Consider the following 12,990-nt stretch of genomic DNA (forward strand, 5'->3'; position numbering starts at 1 on the left):
CATTTCAGTCTTGTGACCTTTGACACCTCTGGTGTCCTGATGAGGATGAACAGGTCTGAAATAATTCTCCATCAACTGCTGATGCAGCCGAGAGTCGTCCTCAGAAACTGGTACAATATCAGTCCCTGTGGACATATTTGCACTTTTAAAAACTTTGGTACATAAATCACTGTGTCTTGACTTTCTATTTAGAAAATTTGCACAAAAATTGTAAACAGCAATACTTAGATTTCACATTTATTACTATTATGGCAGTTAATTAGAGAAAACCATGAAATTGATAAAAAATATTCATAAAACTGTTGTAGCTGACTGTAACACAATGACAGGATTCATCTTCAGATTTAAGCACATCATATGTGAAATTAGTAAAAGATTAAAACAAATGTGTGAAATGGAAGTAATGAAATGCTACCTGTAGGAAAAACACAAATTTAAAATTAGACTGATTTGTTTTAGAGAGTAACAGCTTAGTAAAGTTAAAAGTGATGCTATGAAACACTACATTAAGAAGTTTTCCAAGAAGAAGTTAATTCAGCCTCTTGTTTGGAACTAATCTAATCTAATCTATCACACAGACAACATCTGTACTTACGCTCCTACAACGCAGTGGGGTTCATGGAAACGCTCCCTGTGTGATGCACCTTCTAATTGAGCTGGGAAGCCTATGAGCAACGCACACACTCACATATCAATATATACTCCTGTGTCATCCAATGACAGAGAGGACTGTTGCCTCAAGCAGACCAGTCTGACCTTTAATAACCTCTGCTCAATACTGCTCTGTATGTTTGTGTATGTATGTTTGTATTCCAACATTAACTATTTGAATATATGGCACAGAAAAACTTCAAATGCAACGAATGACAAACAATATTAACTGCACATTTTAGTATAAACTTTTTTTTTTTTTTTAACATATAAAACCTTTTTTTAAATATATTTTTAAGCAAATTTAAAGATATCAAAGTGACAGCTATTCTAAGTATTTCATCAAGAATATTCTAGGATGTAGTCTGACTAATTCACTACCATGTTTTTTGCAGACTGGTTTTCCATCTCACCAATATCTCAAAGATATTTTTATTTAAAAAACACACCCAGAGCACATAACGGTACATAAATGTCTGAGGATCTGAGCTGCTGTAGGAGCCAAAAAATACTGGCTTCCAGGATTTATTCCTCCTTGCGTACATGGCGCCTTCACTGTGGCGCATCAAAAATAGGAAGAACAGAGTAAAACATGTCAGAGGTAAAGTCTGCTGTTGAAGTGAGCCTGTATGACTGGAGGCAAGGTTGTGGGTGGGTATCAGATGTCACCCACTAGCTTCTTATTTTATTTATGTTTTTAGAATATTCACAAAATGCTCTATCTTACTTGTCAAAATACATTAGAGTTTATTTTGTTTACGTGAAAGTGAAACTATTCCTGTGAAAGGCCCAAAAAAATAAAACCAGATCGCTCCAGGTGTAACAGTTCATTCGTTTTCCGACTTCTGATTGTCATCATGGGCGCTGACAAGAGGCGCAGAAAAACTGAGCAGCATGTTAACAAGAAAGTGTCAAGTTATTGATCACCATGTCCCTATTATGTCAGTGCAATGGGCAATCTAATAACTCAGAGCTACTGAGAAATACATTGAACTCCAATAGAGTGACAAAAGCAATTACACATCACAAGCCGTCGAGATGTTATATTAAAGCACTCGACCATTTCCACGTGTCAAGAAATATATCAGACGATAGGAACCAAAGCTTTGTGGTGTAGACAAACGCCATGTCTGCCATTGTAATTTTTCAGCATGTATGAATTCATCACCGCCGGCTGCTTTCCCCACATCAATGTAGCCGCGGCTCAAATCCACTGACAATCAATGGCGGAGCTACGCTGCTGTGGCTATCTGGCACATACGATGGAAAGAGTCAGCTAACACGCACATGCAGATATGTGACGTACTGGTGGGTATTTATAACACTCATGTATACACTTGAGCTATAATGAGGATTGCAAAGGACAGCATGTGACGACGTTACATCAGGCAAGATGTCGTCACACAGGTTCAGTCATGACTGCAGGCCCTCGTGTGCTGTAACACTGTAATCACACATACAGTTCACTGTGATAGCGTTCAGTGAAATAACTTGTATGTGAGGAGGAATATGGCCTCGACATGTGTGCATGAGCTCACACAGTTTATGGAGGTACCACCTAGAGCAGGGGTGGGCAGTCCTGGTCCTGGAGGGCCACAATCCTGCATGTTTTAGATGTTTCCCTCTTCCAACACACCTGATTTGACCTAGAACGTCTCTTAAAGGCTCCCTCCAGTGAATTATATTTACTGATGACAGTTTCAAAAACACATTGTCTGGTTTAAAAACTTGAATTGCTCCAACAGCACAACTTACTTAGCGTTGTATACCACTGAGCTGCTTTCGTGTTTGAGCAGAACATCAGGTGAGCTGGTTTTCTCGAGTTGCAGCAAGTTGCAGAAGGGAAAAATAATGGTGGGGACGTCATAGATCTGCACATTCTAGAGGAAACAACAGTGTAGATCCAGAGAAGGAAGGGTTATTATCATGGAAAAAACGTCTACATATGCAACTTTGACACACAGAGATGAGTTTTTTGGGGTTTAATCAGTCACTGAATAGGGATAGAAGGGATCTCAAAGAGTCTACGGCTTGATGACGGTTGGTTCCTTACATACAATGGCCTTCAAATTGACTAAAGCAATGAGTTTAATATGACACAAAGCTCCTACTTCATTGCTCTGTGAGGTTTCAAATGTGTGCTCTTCATATGTACAAGGCGATTGTGCTATATTACAAAGAGAAGACAAAAAACACAAAGCAGAAGAGAAATAATCTAATAGGCAATGGATTACACAGTATTTTAGTGAAATGTAAAGAAAAAACAAATCCCAAACCTAATGCATGTTGAGTATAATGCAAGAATATTTTGAAGTATGACAAATTAGATCAAGAATTATTGACTAATTAGTAAAATATAATGTGGGCTCTAAAGCTCTAAACCCTAAACTAATTATGTTATTAAAGAAAGTACAATGCATTATAAACACGTTATTAAAAATGTGTTTTTGTACAGACTCTCCACAGATTGGACCGTCCTCTCTGTTGCGTCGCTGCGCTCACTGACCTCTGCAGGGCATCAGTGGGAGGCTCCGGGCTGAGCTGGATGCGTCACTAGGGGGGAGTAGAGTGCAGGATGTTTGCAGAGAGGAGTCATGGTTGAGCGCCACACAGACGTCTATTCATCAGGGTTTGTCTACAGGCAGGTCTGTCTGCAGCTTGTGTACAAGCACACGTTGTTCAGCACAAGGTTGAGTATGCAGCCTGAAAACCGGAGCGGGCGTTAGATATCTTCCTCACAGTTTGTGCATCATCAAGGATTAGACAGTAAAACATTAGGCGTATTTTTTATGTATCTTAACTCGGTGTTAGTGACACTTTGATGAGGTCTAACCTGACTATTTAAACATGGTCTGAGATTAATGCGTCAAGGGGAAAACCTTTTTAACTGACAGCCTCTGAAACAAGCTACAAACTGCATCATAGTCCAACTGATTTGTGCCAGATTGTAGGTGACATGTTCACTTTTCAGCATAAAGCTTGTGAAGGCCTGGACATTTTCAGATTTACTTTCCGCCATAAACAGATTATGTTTTTTGTGTAGTTTCGCTGCCTATAATCATACTTGCTAGCTGCAGAATATATTCCACTCAGAGCCATGTAGACAGAGGGTTAACGCCGTCTCTCAGCTGTGCTGCTTGTATCGAAGGAGATGAGGGCAAATTCTGGATGAGCTGGTTGATGATGCTGAGAAAGCAGCAACACTGGAGGTCAAGCAACTGGCCCATTCTGGACTAGTATGGTTTGATCGGACACTTATTTCTAAGCTAAAAAAGTCACACTGAATGTTTTTCTACTGTTTGCAGTTATTGTATTGTCAGGCCTCTAAAACTCTCCCTTAGAGCTACAATACAGCACAACAGACATCCATCCATCCATTATCTATACACATCTTAATCCTCACTGGGGTCATGGGGGGCTGGAGTCTATCCCAGCCGACTCAGGGTGAAGGCAGGTTCACCTGGACAGGTAACCAGTCTATCACAGGGCTACACTTAGAGACAGACAACCAAGCACACTCACATTCATACCTACGGACAATTTACAATCACCAATTAACCTCAACATGTTTCTGGACTGTGGAAGGAACCTGGAGAGAACCCACGCTGCACGGGGAGAACATGGAGACTCCACGCAGAAAGATCCCGGGTGTCCTCACTGGCGACCTTCTAGCTGCGAGGCAACGGTGCTAACCACCGCTCCCCCTTGCATCCAGAGGAGCCTAATTATGATGGACCAGGAACGAGGAAGAACCAGTGACAACAACAGCACGGGGAACGTTACCTCTTTGGACCGCCACTTCGCTCTTGACACTGACCGTGCACCGGCAGCCTTGGTGTCAGCAAACAAACAGACATGTGCAGATTGGGAGCCAGACATAAACCCTGTCCCTGAGGGATGTAGCTGCGAGGCAACGGCGCTACCAACTGTACCCACCTTGCAGCCTACAACAAACGTGATATTTTAAAGTCTAGCTTTGAGTCTACATATTTTAATTTGCTTCCCACTACATCTGCTAATTCACAGTTATCTATTAACCTGAACAGTTCCTGATGTTGTAGATGGCAAAATGTAATTACTGACCTTCAAAACATATTTGGTTGTCGTGGAAAGTAAAATGAAAAGCACACAAGTGGTTATTTGCTGCCATTCTTCACATTTTTTGGGGGAACTCATGGTTAATATGAAAAGGGTGCAGCGAGAACATCAAGTGCCGAGGCCTCATCTTACAGTCATTACTCTGCGTTAGCCTCCTTACAGGCAGCAGCCACTTCAGTAGAACTGGGCAGTGAAATAAGAAACTGTTTGCACTGCGACACTATAATGTACACATACATGCTTTATAACACATTCTCGTTGAAGCTGCACACTTTACGAGCGATTCACTTACGATTTTGGCCGTCACAGCGGAAGAAACGGCCACAATAAAAAGCATTCAAATATTGCATTTTCTGCAGTATTCCCATTTAATGGACAGTCAAAAAACATCAGGAAAATGAACATACAGTATGTATGGCGAATCTAAAAGCAAAGCACTCGGTTTTTAGAAGTAATGCAGACACTCATAAATAGTTGTGTAGTACGTGTGGGGTCTCTGATTCCAGTTCTGAGGGCAAACACCTTCTCTATGTGGGAGAAATGGTAAGAAAAAGCCGCTCAAGTCAAACCAGCAGCTGGAATCAGTTTGTAAACGCTCTGTCGCTGATTATGTACAATCTGACATTTCTGCCAGCATCAGATGTTCTTCAAACATCAACAGTGTTTGTTTAGTTTCTAGTCAACTTGAGAAATAAATCAACTAACAAAGATCACCGGCAAATGTTAGCTGGAATTACAAATATATACCGTATATATATATACCGCTCCTGTTCATCAAAGCAACACTGACTGGATCCTTTTGTCTATTTGCACCGAGGCCTTGGTCACCTTTGGAGTTTGTGTGTTGCTCTGCTTGGATCACAGGAAAGCTCCTGAATGTTGTGGGATGTATGAATAAAGTGCCCCGGTGCGTTCCTACTGCCTGAAGTAAATGAATGGAACCAGGGATCGCCTCCACTCTAAACAACAGCCTCTTCAAGTTGGGTAAACGCTCCCTCTGCTGGGCTAACCTTGTACTGGAGAGTCCCGCTTCAGCTCGTTCTACACAGGCGTATGTCGTGTAACACTCAAGGAAAAGAAGGGAAACATAGCTCGCGATCAGTTCTTCCCCACGCGGATGTTGGGGTTAAGAAGAGGATCTAAGTTGGGGTCTGAGCCAGCCGAGGCACGTCCAAGTTTAGCCATGATGATTATCAACGTAAAGAATCCCAGAACGCCGACCAGAAGAAGCATGAAGACCCGCTGCTTCCAGGACAGGGATGTCCGCTTTCCTCCTGTACGGTTCCTGAAAAGATGAACAAATGAAGAAAAATCACAAAAGCGTTCACATATTAATTTAGTCCTAAAGTTAAAACTTCAAAACACGGCATCATAATACTAACTTGAGAATTTGGGCAAACCAACTCAGCGCCGGTCGCCGCCGGTACTTGTCATCGTCAAAGTCGATCTGTGTGACGGAGCTGTGGGCGACGTCTCGTGTGTCGTAGATCTTTCTTGGTGACGATGCTGCAGAAAAACAAACATTAAATATGTCAAGTGTTAAATGTTCAGTATGGACACAACACAAACGTTTGAGGCTAATTAAAGAGGAACAAAGCTGCGAGCAGCTTCGGGGGGCTTTTATGTGACCATACCTGTGTGTAGTGTAATAGTGTCGCAGGTGGTGGCAGTGGTGAAGTTGATCACAGAGTGCTCCTGCAGATTTGGATCTCCATTTTTATGTGGACCTCCGAGGTCTTGTTGTGCTGGAGCTGAGACCGAGTTTGGTGGTGGGCTGAGGCTGGTGTTGTAAGAGTGGCTGGGGTAGATGTTACTTTGTTCTTGTGCTGTGGAAATGAAAAGAAGACGGTTTGATGATCTGATCATGCTGCACAATATGTTGCTGCAACTTTTTTGTTGCTTGACACAAAAAGAAAACTCAGACGGTTCCACAAGACAAGTCTGTCTGGTAGAACATTCCTTACTGTGACTTGAGGGTTCTTGGATTCACGGTTTTTATAAAACTTTTTTTAAACTTTATTTACAAGACATGCAGGCTGCACATTTGCAAAACAAGCGAGGAACAAGAGAGACACATCAAAAAGGATGATTTGGTTGCAAAAGAAACACAATGTCATGAACTACTTTGGGTATAGATTGACACAAACAAGGACTCTGTCAGAAGTGTCTTACGGTTGTCGTCGCCACCACACAAGGCAACACGACTAATTTGTTTGACTGTTTAAAACAGCACCACAAATCTTTGTATGATGAGTGAAAAACCTGATCTGAATGCCGTCCAGAGTAAAACGCCATTGTGGATGTCTTTCTTAAACAACTAAACGACTACTTTTTTTGCCTTTTTGCCTTTATTTGAGAGTGCAGTTCAGAGAGAGAGAGAGAGGAAAGTTGGGGAGAAGAACGGGGGAAGGACCTGCGGAAAAGGGCCATGAGCAGGATTCGAACTCATGACCTTCACTTCGGGGACTCCTGTACATGGGACACCAGCTCAACCAGGTGAGCTATAGCGGCGCCGGCCATCAATTTTTTAAAACTGTTTTTTTTCTTTTGTGTTTCATATTAATCCCGCAAGAGGAAACTGTCTTGTTAGGAAACTGGGGTCAGAGTGCAGTCAGCCACACTAAGGCGCCTCTGGAGCAGATGAGGTTAAAGGCCCGAGAGCAACGTTGTAATTTAAATTTTATTTAATTTGAGCAGACTGAAACTCTCAGAGGTTGTTTATGCTGCGTATTGATTGACGTATACGATGTGGTTCAGCTGACGCAGGTCCAGTCTTATTGTTTAACAGTGACACCTTGCACATTGTGTAGCACATTTGATAGAGTTTAAACGTTTGTGTGGATAGTTTACACACTCATGTGATCCTGGATGTGTGACAGACGTGGTTCTGACGGTGGTAATGCTCCATCACATCTTTATATTACACAGTCAGACCTGAAGCTTAACTTAATGATATTGCAACTCAAATCACAACATCTGTCAGAAAAACAACACACAAATTAGACGTTATCTCCCTCTCGTTCAGCCCTACTTGTCAGTGTTACACCATGTGAGAAACGTCCCAACCGACAGGGAGAAATCACAACAACTTCTCACCTCATGAAAGACATGACACCAATTAACACAGTAACCACGGAGGGTTTTAAAAACATAATCTTATCACTCGACAAGCCGCACGTAAAACCATCACACCTATTTTTCTCGGGTTGCCATCCGAGAGCTGCTTGAAAAACGGAGGGCACAACTTGAAACGGAGCTGTCTCATATGATGTATTATGCAGCCAGAACAGAGCGGTGGTCCAGATGGGGAACGGATGATCATAAAGTGACAACATCGCAATGAAGATAAGAGAAGCTCTGGCTGCAGCGAGAGAAGTCAAGTCTGTATAACAACAGTCAGTGCAGTGAACGTGATGAAGGCTCTGAACAGCCAGGACCAGGCTGCAGCGCTTTGACCACATCCTATATTTTACATCGTAGTAGAAAAACAAGATGCTGTAATGTCAGTGTTTTCCAATATGCTGCAGCCTTGTTGTCTGTTTAAACGGCACATGTTGCAGTTTGCTAAAATATAAGGATGAAGACTCACCATCAAAGGTTGACCAGTCTGTGTAATCAGTGACATCATTAGCTGTGGATTCCTCGTGGACTCCGATGGGCTCTTCAATCTGTCAGCCAAAGATCACATTTTTATGATTAGTTTAGAACATAACAACTGTAAATTTGCTTTTTAAACACACACATAATGAATGAATTTCTTGTTGCTTGATGAGAGCAGCAAACAAGATATTTCATCACAATAGTGTCTCACCAGTGGAAGCCCTAAACCAGCTCTGGCCCAATTAACAGATGACAGCTGCTCTTTCAGCACATCAGCAATCGGGCTGGCCAGGTTGGAAGGGGGGAACACTGGACCCTGACAGGTGGGACACTGGTATCCTGCTGGGGCCGTATGGAGGGGCAGCCGTGTTGCCAAGTTATTAAGACATGACCAGTGAAACACATCTGTGGAAGGAGAAACACAGCTTCACTCCATAGCAAGAGCAGTGCAACACCATTTCTCAATGCTGCGATCACAACAAGCTAAAGATCTTGTAGATAGCAGTAGACGTAAATGGAAAACATGCTTGTTGCTCTCCACACTGTTCCTTTAAACACCATCGCTTGTCACAGGCGGGCGTGGAATCCCAATGACTTTATCATAAAACAAAAAGACAATCTTACCGTAGCAGACCAGTCTGACCGTGTCCTGTGCAGTCAGTGGAGTGTTGCACAGAGCACAGTTGGGGTTGTAATCGCTGTCCTGGAGCCATTGCAGATACGATTGCACGATACACTGCAGGGCGGCGAGTTAAAACACACACACACTGTTAATGTGATGCAATGTTTGTACAAACAAACATCATGTGATAATTGGTCACCCACTGACCTTGTTGTGGTTGGAGACGAGGCAATGCTCGCACACGTTCACACGGTGTTCGAAGCAGAATAAATTGGTAACCTTTCTCTTCGGACACTTGCAGAGACCCATGGCCACCTGCACTGTGTTGACAACAAACAAACAAATGCAGGTTTGGTATGGGTGTACACAACAACATGTGCTCAGACTGAGTATCCAGTATTTTAATTGAAAAAAAAAAAAAAAGGAAATGTCCTGCTGTTTGCGATGAGCAGAAACTGGAAGTGAAAAGAATGTATCTTCATTTACCACCAAAAACATGAGACATTAAAAGGTTTACACTGAATCCATTCATCCTGCGGCTACTCATAACTTTATCTCTTCCCCTTTTCGTAAAAGCCTAAAATTTCCCCTGACACACTGGATGATGACTTGTACCCACTACGAGTGGAGCAAAGCACCTCATTTCCCTCACATTTTAAATAAAAAGTCACTGGAGAGGTTTGAACCTCGGGGTGTTTGTGCAATGTGTGTTGTGTTCAAGATAAAACTGTTTACCGTGTGGATAGAGAACGCAAAAGTTATGCTGTCAACATGTATTTCTTCAATTTTTTGGCTTGGAAACATGTAAAAACAGCCCTTATTGGACGTGGAATATAGCACGGCTGCTTCACTGGTCTGTTGAAGTGACAGCATTCTGAAATGGATCCTTTTTATGTGACTGTTTCATTCCAACATAGTGACAGAGAGAGCCACAGTACATATGGAATATTTGGAGATTGGAGTAATATATACCAAAACAATAGAATAACCGACTTAATGTAAGCTAACAACAGCCTATCAAACTGTCCAGATAACTAATAGCTTTGTTTATTTATTATTTTGTAAACACTGAAAATCTAGTCTTTGTATGATGACAATCTAACTCCTACTTCACCTACAGTAAAATAAAAACATGTTGTTGCTGTGATGGAGCTCAGGACTCAACCTGATAGTCGCTATGGAAATGATTTTACTGCAGCTGATAAACTGTAAGTCTGTGTGACAGCTATCTGAGGTACACAGCGTGGTCTGCTGTTTGATCCGGTCTTCATGTCAGGTATTATTTATAATTATGTGTAACTAATAAAGGTACTGCTGTTGTTCAATGTGTGAAACTAACTCTCTCGTGTTGAAGAGGCTGAACGTGAACCCTGCTGCTGGTGTTTAATAAACTTGGAGAAAAAAACTTTTACAAACAGCTCAAAGCAACAAACTGAACGTCAGCCAATGTTAACATTTTGCTAAAATCCTGATAATATTCGTCATTGGTGCATCTTATTATTCTGTTTAGGCCTCTGTCTTCATCATGGTGAAGCTGTATTGTATATATGTTTGTATGCACATTTCAGTTTGTAATTGAAATGTAGAGCGAGCTTAATGAGAACAGTGATTTGTGATTATGCCACGGAAACTGTGTTTTCCTTGAGTGTGATCATCTGATAACACACTGGCATGCAGTTTAGACTTGTGCTGTGTTCAAAGATAAATGTTACGAAGTCTGACCTGGAGACAACCTTTACAAAAAACTGCTTATTCAGAAATGCAGCAAACACTTTCTGATGATGTCTGATGAACAGAAAGTCTGAAACAGGCCTATTATACCATGTATCATGTGATGACACACATCTGATAACAGTCAGACACCTATCTGTACTATTTACACCAATGTTTAATATTTCTGATTGTATTTTGCCTGTGTGGACAATGATGCTTATCAGTATGATTAAAAACAACATCAGTCTGGTATATGATTTGCTGGTTTAGTTAACTGTTGGAGTACTTCATCCATTATTTGAACTGATCTTGATATATTGCAATATTTATTATTAGATATTAGAGGATTTTAGCCACAGTGCACACTTGTTATGTTAGAATCTACAGGAAATGCAGTTTACATAGCATACTATATATGTTCTCCTAAGCTTGGAGGCCTATTATTCTTAACTTGCCTTTTCTGAGGTGTTTATTCTACCTGTTCATCATCTATTGTCATGTCACAAACAGTGGATAGACATTCACAAACGACACCAATTAAATGTAATCTTGTTTAAAAGCTAGAATTTGGAATCACGCCACCTTGACTTATGCCATGTGATTTAAGCATCAGCTGGCTATCAATGCCACACACCTCTAGCTGCTGCTCACATTATTCATAGACGTGGTTTGTACTTTAACAGTAACTGCTGCACCACTAATGCTATGATTTGTGCTAACTTGTAATAAGTTATCGCAAACATTTCGAGCGGTCCTGAGTCAGTTTCTCAGCGCCCTCGTCATGCCTAACACCAACCATGACATCCTGTCGGGGACAACACCTCCTGACGCCTTAATTCCAACATTTATCTGAGCTAACACAAGCTAGCTGCTAGCTTAGCTGGAAGTTACCAGGAAAGGTAACGTCAGCGAGCTAAACTAGCTTAGCCGCTGGAGTTGGAGAAGTTCCAGCAGAAACTGCGGGTGTTTACGTTACCTGTCACACAGACATTAATGAAGTCCCGTCGGTTTTAGGCAACGTTTAGCAGCTGTCATTTACGCTTCCTTGTTAAATTCACATGGAAGGCGGCTCCAGAAGCTGTCATCAGTGAATCTTCCTCTCTCTGTTTATGTGCCACGTCTCTTCCGCTTCTGCGTCTTCTTCGTTGGGTTTGTGCGACAAAGCGGCAGCTGCCCTCTGCCCCCTGCTGGTGGGGAGGAGGAGGACAACATGGTACTGCAGCTCCATCTGAACGACCTGTATCAGTATGATAAAATAAAACACGTCAAATCACACAAATAATAACAAATTCAAAGAAATGAACTAGATCATAAGCATGAAATATAGCCAGATATATAACAGGATTGGATTAGGAAAAGTGTAAATATTGGGGTCAATACCCTACAAATATAGTGTGTTTTTACCTGTGTGATGTACATATTGGGGATTTAAGGCTCAATTCTGATATTCTACAGCACTAATAATTATGGAGATTAGCCTAAATAATGCAATAATATAGCTAAGACTCTAACTAATATAAATATTATGACCAAAACCCCACAACATTAGCAGTTATGTAGATTAACCTGACAAATTTAGCTTAATTATTTAGACAATTGCTACAAAAATCAAAACTATTGAACTATTCATTTGTATGTGGTGCATGTTCTGTTAAAACGTATCTGGATGGGAACAACGGCTGTAGAGAAATCTGCCAGAAAAACAATATAAAGGTCTATGAGTACATGTGTAGCCTTCAAAGCGCTTCACTGTTGGTTATGTAGATGAGACAGACTTCAGTCCCTTGGCCCTGCCCCTGAGTGACAAATGTATAAGTAGATGTGTCGAGCACATTTAGCTACATGTACACTGTCGACAAGCAGCTGTTTATTATCTTCACGCCGCCGTCTCGTGTTTCTTCTTCTCTTGCTCATTACACGTCCTAAACCTGTCACTTCATACTGTACTGGAGGAGACTTCTTTATGTGACAAGCACAGGTCCTTATTAGCATCCAAACTATGTGTGCACGACTCCCACCGCCAAAATGAATCACATGAATTTAAATAACATGTGACATATTTTGCACTCCGATTTCTAATCACAACTCCATGTGACACTGTATATAAACATTTATGACTGTGAGGCAGGAGTTCCTCATTATCCGCAACCAGCGTGTCTCACTTTCTCTCTGAAAATATTCCACTGGATGCTATCTTTTATGAGTCAAAGGTATTAAATGCTAATTTCTCACTTTGCGTCATTTTCTAAACACCCTGTCTTGCCTTTTTTTATCATCTCCAAACCTTAAGCCTATTTCCCAACTAC

At 41.5% G+C, this 12,990-nt stretch overlaps 1 protein-coding gene across 2 annotated transcripts; it reads right to left on the reverse strand.

Moving 5' to 3' along the window:
• Positions 1-5,093: 5,093 nt before the first annotated feature.
• Positions 5,094-11,776, reverse strand: zfpl1 (zinc finger protein-like 1). Of its 2 annotated transcripts, none has more exons than XM_008286073.1 (8): positions 11,661-11,776; positions 9,179-9,286; positions 8,974-9,085; positions 8,561-8,754; positions 8,339-8,417; positions 6,384-6,575; positions 6,132-6,255; positions 5,094-6,034 (listed from the first exon to the last, which is right to left on the reverse strand). In XM_008286073.1, the coding sequence occupies exons 2-8, from the start codon at positions 9,278-9,280 to the stop codon at positions 5,848-5,850; spliced, it is 990 nt and encodes a 329-aa protein (XP_008284295.1). In that variant the 5' UTR covers positions 9,281-9,286; positions 11,661-11,776; the 3' UTR covers positions 5,094-5,847. The 2 variants fall into 2 exon arrangements, with proteins under 2 accessions (XP_008284295.1, XP_008284294.1); XM_008286072.1 differs by having other exon boundaries at positions 9,179-9,291.
• Between the last annotated feature and the right edge of the window lie 1,214 nt (positions 11,777-12,990).

Source organism: Stegastes partitus, unplaced genomic scaffold (genome assembly GCF_000690725.1).
Source record: "Stegastes partitus isolate 25-593 unplaced genomic scaffold, Stegastes_partitus-1.0.2 Scaffold430, whole genome shotgun sequence".
NCBI lineage: Eukaryota > Metazoa > Chordata > Actinopteri > Pomacentridae > Stegastes > Stegastes partitus.

What these genes read in the sequence shown, in the direction of transcription:
- zfpl1 (XM_008286073.1), bottom strand. Translation starts at nt 9,280, where the DNA reads ATGGGTCTCTGCAAGTGTCCGAAGAGAAAGGTTACCAATTTATTCTGC. An exon ending in GGTCAGACTGGTCTGCTACG is followed by an intron (nt 8,755 to 8,973) that starts GTAAGATTGTCT and finishes CTCCTTCCACAG; the next exon opens with ATGTGTTTCACTGGTCATGT. An exon ending in CTGGTTTAGGGCTTCCACTG is followed by an intron (nt 8,418 to 8,560) that starts GTGAGACACTAT and finishes TTTGGCTGACAG; the next exon opens with ATTGAAGAGCCCATCGGAGT.